We start from the raw sequence: 12,093 nt of genomic DNA, 5'->3' as shown, positions 1-12,093 counted from the left end.
AACAAAATAAAATCCCTCCAATCCGCTTCATGTTTTATTTTCTTTGTAAACCAAAAATTTAATTAGATGTTTTACTGCGGCGCACTTCGGGAATAGACCGTAAACCCCAGCAGACGGAGCCCCGTGCTACACGCATATGTTCACCCAGTTATGGTGGGATTGTGAATTTTAATAAAACAACCGGCGCAAAAATAGAAGACTGACAAAAGTCATGTTCTCAATGGAATAGCAATTTGTATATTTAGTCGAGGGGTCTGTCAACGCAAGTTCAGTACACGGTTGTCCTTCCTCGTGCATTCTGACCTTTCAACTCCTGGAAGTATTTCTCATGGCTCCCAGCGTCTGGATCGGCCTCTGGCACCGTTCACGTCACCGCCGCTCTTCTCTTCCATGTCAAACGTGAGGCCCTCTTCGCTCCACACCTGTTGTTTTGACCGGCCGACGCGGTGCCCTTCAGGAAACATTTAAAGTGTTGTAACGGGGAACCGCTGCTGTAAATGAAGTTTCCACTTGAAGCAGGAGTCAGAATTAAAACACGGTGAAAATAGTCGGTGCTATTCATAGCTGGATCATATGCTGCATGTACGGGAGGGCGATTTAGAGCATTCACTGATGTCAACAAGTGTTTTCCTCTTGTTGCTGCTCACTGCTGTACGAGACACAGACCTCTGTGAGGTCCTGCTGTTGTAAATGAGTTCATTCCAGAAAGAAAATCGACTTCAGGACTGCATTATTGGAGCCAATACATGTTTTCATGTAGGATTTTGGTTTGAACTCAGTGTCTCAGTCTGGGTTGTTCATCGCAACAAACATGTTTTTTTTTTTTTCCAATTCTGCTCATAATAAAAGAGAAGAGCAAAGATAATATTTCCATAAAATCTATTGCAAACTTTGAATAGAGGAGAGCAGAAGTTCCTTGGTTCTTTGATAGACTTTGGATTAGGCTCTCAATATTTCTGAGCCACTGAACAATATATAAATCTGCCTTTACTTTACAGGTTAGGTACATTCAGTGGAGGGTGATGTGGATCTACATCACTCTCCTCTGCTCTACTGTTTTCACAGGCTGAAAGTCCAGTTTCATGTGACCAGCAGTTTGAAACGTTGAGATTCATAGACAATTAAAAATATGGGGCACTTGTTTGTTGTAGGTCTTTTAAAGTGGACCACATCTGTTACAAACTTTACTTTGTCTTCATTATATCAAGATTACTCTTATTTGTTCTGAACATGTGATTTTTAACCTCCACTCTTTCTTTTCTTTTTATTTTATTATTATTATTTTTTTTTAATTATGATGATTTCCAGTAAAAGTATCACAGGAAATAAAGCATGTTAAGAAAAGAAACATACTCCCCTCTGGTCTCTTCACAAATCACTCTCTGGGTACACTAAACTTTCCTCAAAATAACTCGTAGCCTTTGTCATATTTATACTTTATCTGTGGTTCAATATCAAAATACATCTTGTGTAGCAACGTATGTCCAAAAAAACAAACAGAAAAGGAGTCTGGGAAGATTTTATGAGTGAGAATATCTCAATGCATTTCTTCTTCTTTTTTTTAATCTATGACTTAGTCCACAATAAAGTGAATTCAAATAATCGATCCCAATTTTCATTCTTACTGGGTTTTTTTTACAACACCTAAAACCCCCTCAGTGACCCACAGCCCATCGGGACACATCACATGCATGAGGAAACGTACGGCGTTAACCCCCGATGCACAAATCCATTAGGAGGCTTGCTATAGTAGCAGAGACCCCACCGCTGTAAAATGCAGCGATGTGCAAGAGCTGTGAGAATTCCTCCGTGCAGAGTCAGATTATGTCTGTCTTCATCCAGCGGGTGAGAGAAGTGCCGCCGTTGGGCCATGTAACGCCTCGGCGATCATCTTTTCTCTGTTAGCCACATTTGTGGCGGAGTTTTGCTGCCGTGGAAGTGATCTTCATCTCTCACAAACTGTTTCTTTGAGGACTGTGGAGGGGAAGGAAAAATGGACGAGTACGGCTTCATGGCCTGAGACAAATTTCAAGTTTATGCCTTGTTGAATTTTGCAATAAATACTCTGTGACAACAAATGAATACTGCAGCTGCCTTGTGGAAACGCAAAAGTCAAGAGAGGTCGTGGCGCGATTCGCTAGGTGAGGACAAATAATCACCCTCCTGCTGGGTTAATTTTCTTGCCTCACAGAGAGAATATGACAGCTTTTAACCTAAGTTAGAGCCTGTTAAACTATCCACAATGCAAGTCATGAAGTAAATATATTCATTTTGAGTTTTCGTCCAAAGGAACAAGCAGTAAGAATGAAGCATGATGGGAAAAACTAAATAAACAACTCAAACTCCCCAATCATCGTCACAACCTCCTGCAGCAGAGAAGCAAAAACAAATAATAGAGCTGAAGCAACCGGAAAACTGGGCGACTGTGAAACGGTAAAACCCTCCTCAGAAACACCATGTAACTCACAGTGAGACAGAACCAGAAACCAGCGAAATGAAGAGGTGAGTTATGACGGATCTTATGGTGAGGGGCGGCTTGGATAGCTCACGCTGTCCTTGAACATAAATGTAAGAAAAATGTCTTCACAAGCCATTGCCCTTCATATTAAATCACGGGCAGAATGACAGACAGAGCGTAGGTGAACCGCTTGACTGATTCCCCCTGAATTGTGTTTAGGGTTTAGAGCTCTGCCGCAGATATTTTTTTCTCCCCTTCTCTACTGTCCACGCATTCATTACAAACCAAACAAAAGCAAATTGAAACATTATGCTTTTAATGAGAGCTTGTGCACTGAACTAATGACCCTTTCCTCCTCTGTCCTTTTTGAATGGACGGATAACACATCCAATTTTCTTTGGTAAGTGAGGATTGACTCAGTGGGCCAATTAGCGAGGCTGATTTCTTCGGGAAATCATAGAAAGGGCCAGGCGAGCGGTTTGTGTGCTATGATAAATTAACTATTTCCTGGTTAATAAAGGTTTCTTTGAATATTTTATCGTGCTCTGAGCTGAGGTAGCAGGCAGACCGGTGAATAAAACCTACAGGTGGAAAAGAGAAAAATGCTTGAAAAATGAGAGGACGGGAAGTGGAAGGTGAGGCGAGGAGGAGGAAGGACGGCCCAGCCATCCGTCTGTGGCTCTTTGGTGCGGTAGAATTGACGCTGTCATTTTCCCTCAAGCTGCTTTAGCCACTCATCTATAGCTGACCTTGCGCTGGCATGTGGGCTGCCTCTTCCTTCCACATCAGAGACGCTCGCTCGTCAGCAGCCGAATTGAACAGTTTTGTGCCGTTTGGTTGCCCCGCGACTCGGCGGCACCTGACTCCGCGAGACAGCTCCAGCCGCCGTGCCGAGCCAAGACTCCTCATGGATGCATCTCTAATCATCCGCTGATGGCTTAATTTAGTCAGACATCAGGCGGCCTCTTCTGGGCCCTAGCTGCAGCAGAGCGCGGCAGAATACACAAATAAGACAACGCGTCTGTACGCGAACGTAAACGGTTGTGAGGATATTTTAAATCCCCCCAATTAGACGCTGGGAAATTTGCAGTCTCATCACATCAAGAATGTGTCACATTGACACGCCGGTGCCTCTTCCTCTGAGGTGAACGGCTCAAAGTTTGTTTGGTGGAAGCTACGCTGGGAGGCTGTCAGAGCTCATCTCAGGGAGCGTGACATGTGCCTGGGCACACTTGCACAATCACAGAATTACATCTCTCTTCCCCTGATGTGTATCGTGTCCCCCAGGCGTTTCATAAACAAGGAGTTTATCTGTTTGTCTTTTGTCCGTCCCCTTTTCAAAAATTAGCAGATTCCCGAATCAATAGGGGGTTTTAAAAGCAACGCCTCGGGCCTTGGGCATCTCAGCCTGACAAACACGCAATCGGAACGGTTTAAAGGCAGTTTAGTTAATACTGACTAGAAACAGCAAATAGAATCAATTTTGAAAACAACAAAGCTTGCATTTTTCTTTGCTAAACAAAGCCTGTTACAAGTTTCTTCTCTTTTTTTTTTTTTTTTTTCATTTTGGATTGAGGGTGAAGCAGCAGCTTCCACAATCTTCCCTGTGTCTTCACACAGTGTGTGTTGTGCGTGCATCATTGCTCAGAAGACAAGCCCAGGGGCGAAACACCAACATGGTACATTAGTGAACCGGCAGTGACAGAGAGCCTGAGATATTCCAACCCACCAAAGATGAGATTCAAACCTCAAGACAGCTTTGACTGAAGCTGGAACATGCTTCAAAGTTGGCACCTTCCCCAGTTTTAATGCCGGCCACTCAAAATCTAAACATTAGCAATGGATTATGCCGAAGTGGTTCATACTGTGAGTGAAAGTGCTTCGGTTTAAATCTAAAAGTAGATCACGTGACGCACTGAAAGGAAACAACAAAGCTGGAGGCCTTTCATCATTAATACTGTATTTAAGAGCACCAAGACACTGTGGTAATAAAAAATACATTAACTTTATTTCCACTATGTTGCAGATGGACTCATAATTGATCTGTGCAAATATGCAGAGTCATTCTCATGCACATGATGTACACATGCTTGGACGTGGCTTCATAGATAAAATCTCACACCCTGGAACACAACAAAAGGCTGTACGATTTGGAGTGGACTGCTCCTGTGGAGGATTAATAAAGAAACTTTTTGTATCTGATAATGACCCGGATCAGCTGGTAGCTTATCTCCGGACTGTTTTTTTTTAATTCTCCGTCTTAACCAATTTGCAGGCCGATCGCTGAGCGGGGCGTGAAAGAGAAGGTCACAGCAGAACACAAAGTACTGGTGATACAAGCAGTGCTTTTGTCTCACGGGACGAGTAGTGGCTGAACAGAATAGCACGAGTGTCCCTCTTCAAGCGTGGTCGTATCCTTTAAGACACAAATTCGAAACACAAGTTGAAAAGGCACTGGGTTAATCGTGGCACACTCTCCCAGTAAAACACAAGTTTATACATCGACCTCTGCTACGTTGTTGTTCGTCACCGCCGGCGAAGGTTTGCTCTTGAGTCCCTCGGTGGCACACCTGGAGGTTTCCACCAGGAGCAAACGCGGGATGCAGACGGCAAGGAGGATCGTCTTGTACTCTTTGCGAAAGTTTTGGTTCAGTAACCCGTATATGATGGCGTTGAGGCAGCTGTTGAAGTACGCCATGAAGTAGCTGGTGACGAAAAGCCACTCGGGTATGTTGGGCGCAACCTTGACGGGGTTTATAGCTACGGCCAGGCCGATGAGGTTGAGCGGCGCCCAGCACACGGCGAACAGCACAAACACCATGAACATGGTCAGGAAGTTCCTCACGTCGCTCGGTTTCAGTTTGGTCCTTTGCTCGGGTTTCACCCGATGCTTCACCTGGATCACCAGCACCCAGATCCTCATGTAGCAGTACGACACCACCAGCAGCGGGATCAGGAAGTGAATCACCACCACCGAGATGGTGTAGTACGAGCTGACCGTCTGGGCGAAGGTGCAGGAGTAGATGCGGGGGTCGTACTGCAGCGAGCCCACGAAGAAGTTGGGCACTGTGGCGAGGGCGGTGAGCAGCCAGGTGAGGCCCAGGTAGCAGCAGGTGTTCCTCAGGCTGTACAGGCGGTCGTAGTGGAGGCTGTGGCAGATGTAGCAGTAGCGGTTGATGGCGATGGCCGTGATGTTGAAAATGGAGCCGATGACGCTCAGTCCCATGATGAAGCCGCTGGCCTGGCAGTGCAGGTCCCCCATGGTCCAGTCATTGTGGAAAATGGCAGTGAGGACCAGAGGGTAAGGGTACAGCGCCACCACCAGGTCGGCCACCGACAAGCTCACCACGAAGATGTTTCCTGGAGGAACAGAGTCGACGATTAAACACAGACAAAAACGCTGCACGCACTCAAATCCAAAACGTGTCTGGAAGCTGTCATACAAACCGGATAACCCTGCAAGTTCTGCCCCACAATGGGAATTGTATAGGTTTTTCTATTTTTTATTTTTTTATTTTTTTAATTAATTTTTAACAGTAAGAAAATGTGTGTATCACCACTGCTGGGTAAACCATAAACAACTGAAATCTCCCAAAAATGAGCATTTGCATTAACGTTTTGCTATGCAGACAAATATAAAACACTAATCATGAAACTATCAACTTAAAAATGTAAATTTTAAGAGAAATGCTGAAAATGATAATTTAGAATTAGAGCAGAAACTTGCTCTGGTTACCTCAGAATACTGCAGATTGATTTACAATAATAACCCACATGCTTTTTGTGTCGCACGGGCCATGCTGCATTTGTCTGTGGTGTGTTTTCAACCGTTTTGACCCAGACTGAAACTGAAAGGTAATTACCATCTACACCACTCCTGACTGGAGAAAATAGAAGCTCTTAGAGAAATTCTTTGAAATAAACCAGGTCACTTGAGGAAGCACTTTGACTTATCAGCAATAAAAGAAGGACTTGGTTGTTTCCTCTGTGGCTCATTCGAAGCTTTGCTTGTTAGGTTGCCTTTACTTGCTGGTGGGAGTCGGTTTATCCTTTAGTCCCAGACTTCAACATCTAATAAAATGTTTGCCATTGGATTTGATAAAGACATCCGATAATCTCCTGGCTTAGTGTGTGTGTGGTGTGTGTGTGAGTAAGTGTGTTGTGAGCTGTAACACTGGAACAGAAGGCCGGTGGTCATCACAACTACTAAAATCTCATTGATTAAGAAAAGCAGAAGCCATCAAATGAATACGAGTAGTTAGTGTTTTCCAAAGTCCGTACTAGATTATACAAATTGTGAAACCTTGGAGAAATCAAATCCTCTGGCGCCTCCTGAGAGCTCTAACTACAACTTAACATTTTCTTCAGGATCAATTAAGAGAATTCAGTGAATTAGTCCTAATAAAGATATCGACGTTATTATTGGATGGACAGTGTGGCGGTCCTTTGCTCTCCTGCCTCCCAGTGATACCCGCGGTTTGATTCCAGGCTCAGAGCTTTTCTGTGTGGACTCTGAATTTTATTCAGTCCTCGCTTAACTGCCAGCGGGGATGATTGTGTGGTTGTCTCTCCGAGTTGACCCCTGTGATTGACGGGTGAGTGGTTCGGGGTGTAACCTGCCTTTCACGCTTTGTTGGCTGGTATAGGCTGCAGCAACCCAAATATAAAAGATTGATGCATGGATACAATCACACAGCTTCATGCTGGAGGTCAGCGTTCACGCACCTCTAAAAAACATAAAGTTAGCAAACAGCAGCAATGGACCCTTCTCATTTAGAACCAAACTATATATACATATATTTACTAAACATTAACCAAACTAGCACTGCTCACATCGCTGCTTTTCTGTCTAATCCCAGCTGTTTTTCTTGATACTGGGTTCTCCCACCAGATTCATGTTTTTTTATCTAAATATCAGTTTCTCGATAAATAACCACGATCTGCCTCAGGGATGAATTACAATATATCTGTCGATCTCCTGACTTTTCATTGAGCACCACTAACAGAATATAAAAACATTCATGTCCAGATTTCTGCAAATCTAATGAAATCCATTCATTTCATTTGTTGGCTGTATAAATGTGCCCAAACCACACACAAAAAAAGTGCAAATATAAAAGTAACTGTGAGTGCGTGCATGCGTGTGCATGTGCGTGTGTCTACAGTCCATTTTCGGGGCATGTTTATGCTAATACAACATTTTAATCAGACTGTTGTTGTTTTAGAGCCCCTGAGAACAGACAGTGCAACACTTAGAACACGCGACTGTAAGCACATAAAACCATAAAACCCGGGACATGGCTGATTTTAGAGTCAGATTACGTCCAAACAATTTCCTGTCCTCCTGGAGTTGGAGCCGAAGCCGGTTTGACACTGGATCTCCTCAGAAGACATGAATTATAGAAAATGACGTCTGATATTGTTAAAGTGCAGCTGTGCTGGGTGGGAGGAAGAAAAAATATAAATCAATTTGTAATGTTCTGTCCGATAAGATAAATACACGATTGAATTAGTCCTTTGCAAAATAAGCATTAGTGTCCCATAAGGTTTACGTGGAAGTTGTGCAATACACTGCAACACATTTTATCTAAAGATTAACTCTCCATATAGAGTTTGTGCATATACACTGCCTGAGGGAAACAAAATACCTTAATGTAGATTTAATATTCTATATCACTGAGGTGATTGATAATACAATAGTCTGAATACAAGTTTGTGATCCGTCTCAACCGTGGCCCAACAATCAAGTTCTCATGTACCGTTGTGTCACAGAAAGAAACATAAGTAAACAACCTGGATGGGAATAGATGTGAAGTGTCTCACTTTCCCAGTGTTTTGTGTCAGACTCTGAGGTGATTCCAGGGTTTGTATAACATAAACAGCCCCTCTGAAGCCGAAATGTGAAGGCACAAGGCTCCGGCTCTGCCAGACAACAGCTGAAACAACAGCGATGATTGGCAGATATGATGAGGGCGGATTTAAAACACATGTTGGCCATCAATCCTCGCCATTCAAAGTCTGTTCTAATCCCTGCACCCCTGGGACAGCACAACTACACTGTGTTGTTTAGCAACCAATCTAATTTTAATTTTCCTGCCTGAATCATTATTGTCATTATACAATGTGAGAAGCATCAGTGTATTTTGACCTATCGAAAGGTCCAATTGTGAGGGATGTTTGGTTTTTTTGTTGTTTTTTTGTGAAGGAAGACAGAAATCTAATGTTGATTTCACATTGTTTCCACCGACCTGACTATTCACTCCTCGTTACCACAGCAGCACGGGCCATCTCTTAAGCCTGCTGAGATAAAAATAAAAGCATTTGTTCTTCATCCCCGAGTCAGCTCAGTGGGCAAATCTGTCAGATTGTATTTGTGATGCTCCCCGTGCTCGCCGTGTGCATTTGTCATTGCGCAGGGGTTTGATTCCTGGCTGACATCATGCGCTCCAGTGTTATCATGTGTGCCGGCCGGACGGAGACACGCTCCAGCCCCGCCGCTCTCTCTGGCTGAACCCTCTCTCGCACTTACCGTCAGGAGGGTGAGGTAAGTGCTAAACTGCGGCCGAGAGGCCTGCCGGCGACGCGGCCGGATGACGGCCTCCCTCTCGTTGGCGTCCGGCGTTAAAACATTGGACAGAACGTTACCTCCCCCCCCCCCCCCCCCCCCCCAAACCCGTCTAATTAACCGACTTGGCCGACCTGATTCTCATCACACCCAAATCCAGAGCATTGAAACAATTAGTGTTTTAGTGTAAAACAATCAAGCAACTAAAATATTGTCTCGCGCACAAGAATAGAGCCGTGCCTGCTGACACGTCTGGGGGCGATAATTAGATCAACCGGCGCGAGTTGGACAAAGCTCAACTTGAATACTGAGGGGTTACAGGTCATCAGGGACACACTGTGGCTTTTTACAGTTTGTTCTGACAAAAAACTTTCTACCGAGAAAAACGGTGCATTTAATTAAAGACTCCCCGGGAAGTCGCACAGCCTCCCAGTGTAGTCCTCCAGTGTATCCCCCTCCCTCTGAGGCAAACACCACACTGTAGGTAATGAAACATAAATCAAAACAGTGCAGCAGAACTATACGAGCATCAAATCTTCCGTTCGGTGTTAAGATGCGATTTGCTGGGGGGGGGAAATGGGGTATCTACCCTTCCTCCAGTCGATGTATCCCCTCTGTTGTCGATCTATTTTTAGAAGAGGGAGGGATGGAATCCACCTCCTTCTCAGACTGATTATCCTATGCCAGCAGGCCAGACGAACACAACAAATATTTGTCCTTTAAAAACCCAATAAACCAGGACTGCCGGCTCTCATGCATTGACAGTGAAACTCGCAGTGTTTACTGTAAAGATCACTCCGCAATCTCACGCTAAGCAGCGACTATTTGTTGAAGCTTTTGCATTAAAATCGAAAGTCAGGTCAGTTCCTATATATAGACCTGTTCAAGACAAATTACAGTTGTTTTGTTTTATGAATTTAACGTCTTCGATTGATTTACAGCTATTTTAGAAATAAAACTGTGTTTAAATTAAATAAATATAACTTAAAAAGTGCAGAGAAGCACAAAAAAACTCAACCAACCTGTTAGAGAAAATCCTCAGTGGTTTGTGTTTTCTCTATAAATAGAAACCTGGATGTGTGCTAAACTGTGTGCCACGTGCACAATATAGTCATATTTATGGCACACTGCTTCATTTTAGATGAATCGCTCTAAACACTTAAAAGAACAATGTGGGAAGTAAAAAGGGACTTATGCTGGAGCGGGAATGGGTGCATAATAAAGAAGCGGGTGAATGGAATAAACAAGCAGCAAGACAAAACAAAAGCCTGCCAGCCCGGTTGGTTTTCGCATGGCTGTGTGCACAGGAGAATCTCAGGGGCTTATGTTCTTCTGTCAAAACCCACAGTCTGCATCCTCTCACTCGCACCACACACCCCGGAAACGTGATATACTACGCTTTGATTCACCCGGCTAAATTTATACACCTTTGAAGGGAAGATGAATTCCCAAAACCGTGTAGGAGGGCTGGCATCTTTTGATTCCAGCTGAATGTCAGCCGCACGAGGCTTATTACTACAAGTCCGGATCCCAGATTAGTTCACATCGGACTTAGTCATGTTATCATGAATAAGCAAGGAAAACCTTTTGGCAAGGACATTAGCAGTGATGAATTAGTAGTGACGACTTCATGAACTCGTGTTCAAGGGACCAGAGATTCTTCTTCTTTTTTTTTTTTTTCTCAGGATTTTAACATTAAACTGTCATGAGCTGCCCATGGGTGACGCGTCTCGCTATGAGCCTGGCCCAAAACATCAGCGTCGTTATCACCAATCAGACCCCCGCAGTGCAACCCACCCGTGTCGGAGGAAATAAGGCTCACTGGTCCTGGGAAAAACTGGACCATCGGGACACAAGCAGAGTCTGGTGCAAGGGTGTCTCGCTCGTTCAGCGTCATCTCGGAAATGTAGGAGGAAAATGCTAATTTTAGCGAAGATGCTCCTCGTGCTCCATGTAAGCCTGCGTGTTTCAGGAAGGTTTCCGTCAGATCGTTTCACAATAGAAGGTCAGAAAGTCTTATTCTCTCAACAAGTTCAGAGTCATCCCTCCTCTCTGTCTTTCTGAATCCTCCATTTTTTTTATTTTTTAAAGAAAAAAGTTTTATTCACAACTGTAATACGCATGATTAAACTCAGCCCAAGTCCATCCTCAACTCCACACACACACACCATGACCCAGCTCCTGACACGGTGGCACAAACTACACACACATGCGCACACTGGCGCGCTCGTTCATCCTGCCCTCCATCTGCTCGCCTCCATCCCTTTCTTCTTCTCCTCCTCTACGTCTCTCTCATGAGTACATTTTGTTGGTGTATTTTTAGTATGGTTCACCCCTGTGGGACATTAACACCACATTGGCAGCGCCGGAGTTCCATCCTGCACAGTTTTGAAGATGCAGCGAATAAATCCTATTAAATCATCACATTCAGGGAAAATAAGATGTACCTATTAAGTCAGAGCTGCAATCGTATTATATTAGGGGACAAACATAATAATTCCTGCAGAAAGAGGCAGCTTCATGTTGAAAATTTGACGATGTCCACGTGTGTTGTTTTTTGGGAGATGTTGGATAGTGGACGGATTTGTTGAGACAAATCCAGTGTTTTGAAGTGAAACGTAGCAGGAAGGTCCTGCTGCTGTGTTTCGGGAGGGAAACCAGTGGTGTGACTGATGTGTAATGGAGAGAGGAGATGGGATGCGAGTGAGTCACTGGATCCAGCAAAATACGAGTCTGGGTGTGATTTCTACTCCTGCATATCAGAAACTGGAGCTTGTGAGGACATGAGTAATGCTGTCATTTGATGCTGCACCTCTCAGCCCTTCGCAAAACGGCCGTCTTGCACAGAACCAATGGTTTTTATTTTTGATTTTTGTATGGCACACAGATCTTTTGTAGCCGTTTGGATTTTTTTTTTGCAGCCGCGTCTACGCTTTCTTTAGTGGAAACTCTGTATGATTAAACTTTCATACAAAGGAAGCCGGAGCTATAAATAGCTTGTTAAAAACTGCAAGGAGATTGTTGACTGTAGTTGCAATATCAGTCACTTAAGGACACACTTAAAAAGGGC

At 44.1% G+C, this 12,093-nt stretch overlaps 1 protein-coding gene across 1 annotated transcript in view; it reads right to left on the bottom strand.

Moving 5' to 3' along the window:
- Positions 1 to 4,491: 4,491 nt before the first annotated feature.
- mtnr1c (melatonin receptor 1C) overlaps positions 4,492 to 12,093 on the bottom strand; it is a 10,345-nt gene continuing 2,743 nt past the window's right edge. Inside the window, exon 2 of the mRNA XM_030107984.1 lies at positions 4,492 to 5,818. Coding sequence (XP_029963844.1) covers positions 4,953 to 5,818 — 866 coding nt within the window. The 3' untranslated portion in view covers positions 4,492 to 4,952. The remainder of the gene's footprint in view (positions 5,819 to 12,093) is intronic.

The sequence above is a fragment of the Salarias fasciatus genome, chromosome 2, assembly GCF_902148845.1.
Source record: "Salarias fasciatus chromosome 2, fSalaFa1.1, whole genome shotgun sequence".
Lineage (NCBI taxonomy): Eukaryota > Metazoa > Chordata > Actinopteri > Blenniiformes > Blenniidae > Salarias > Salarias fasciatus.
Note: the sequence above shows the minus strand (reverse complement) of the source record. Positions and strands in the feature narration are given on the sequence as shown.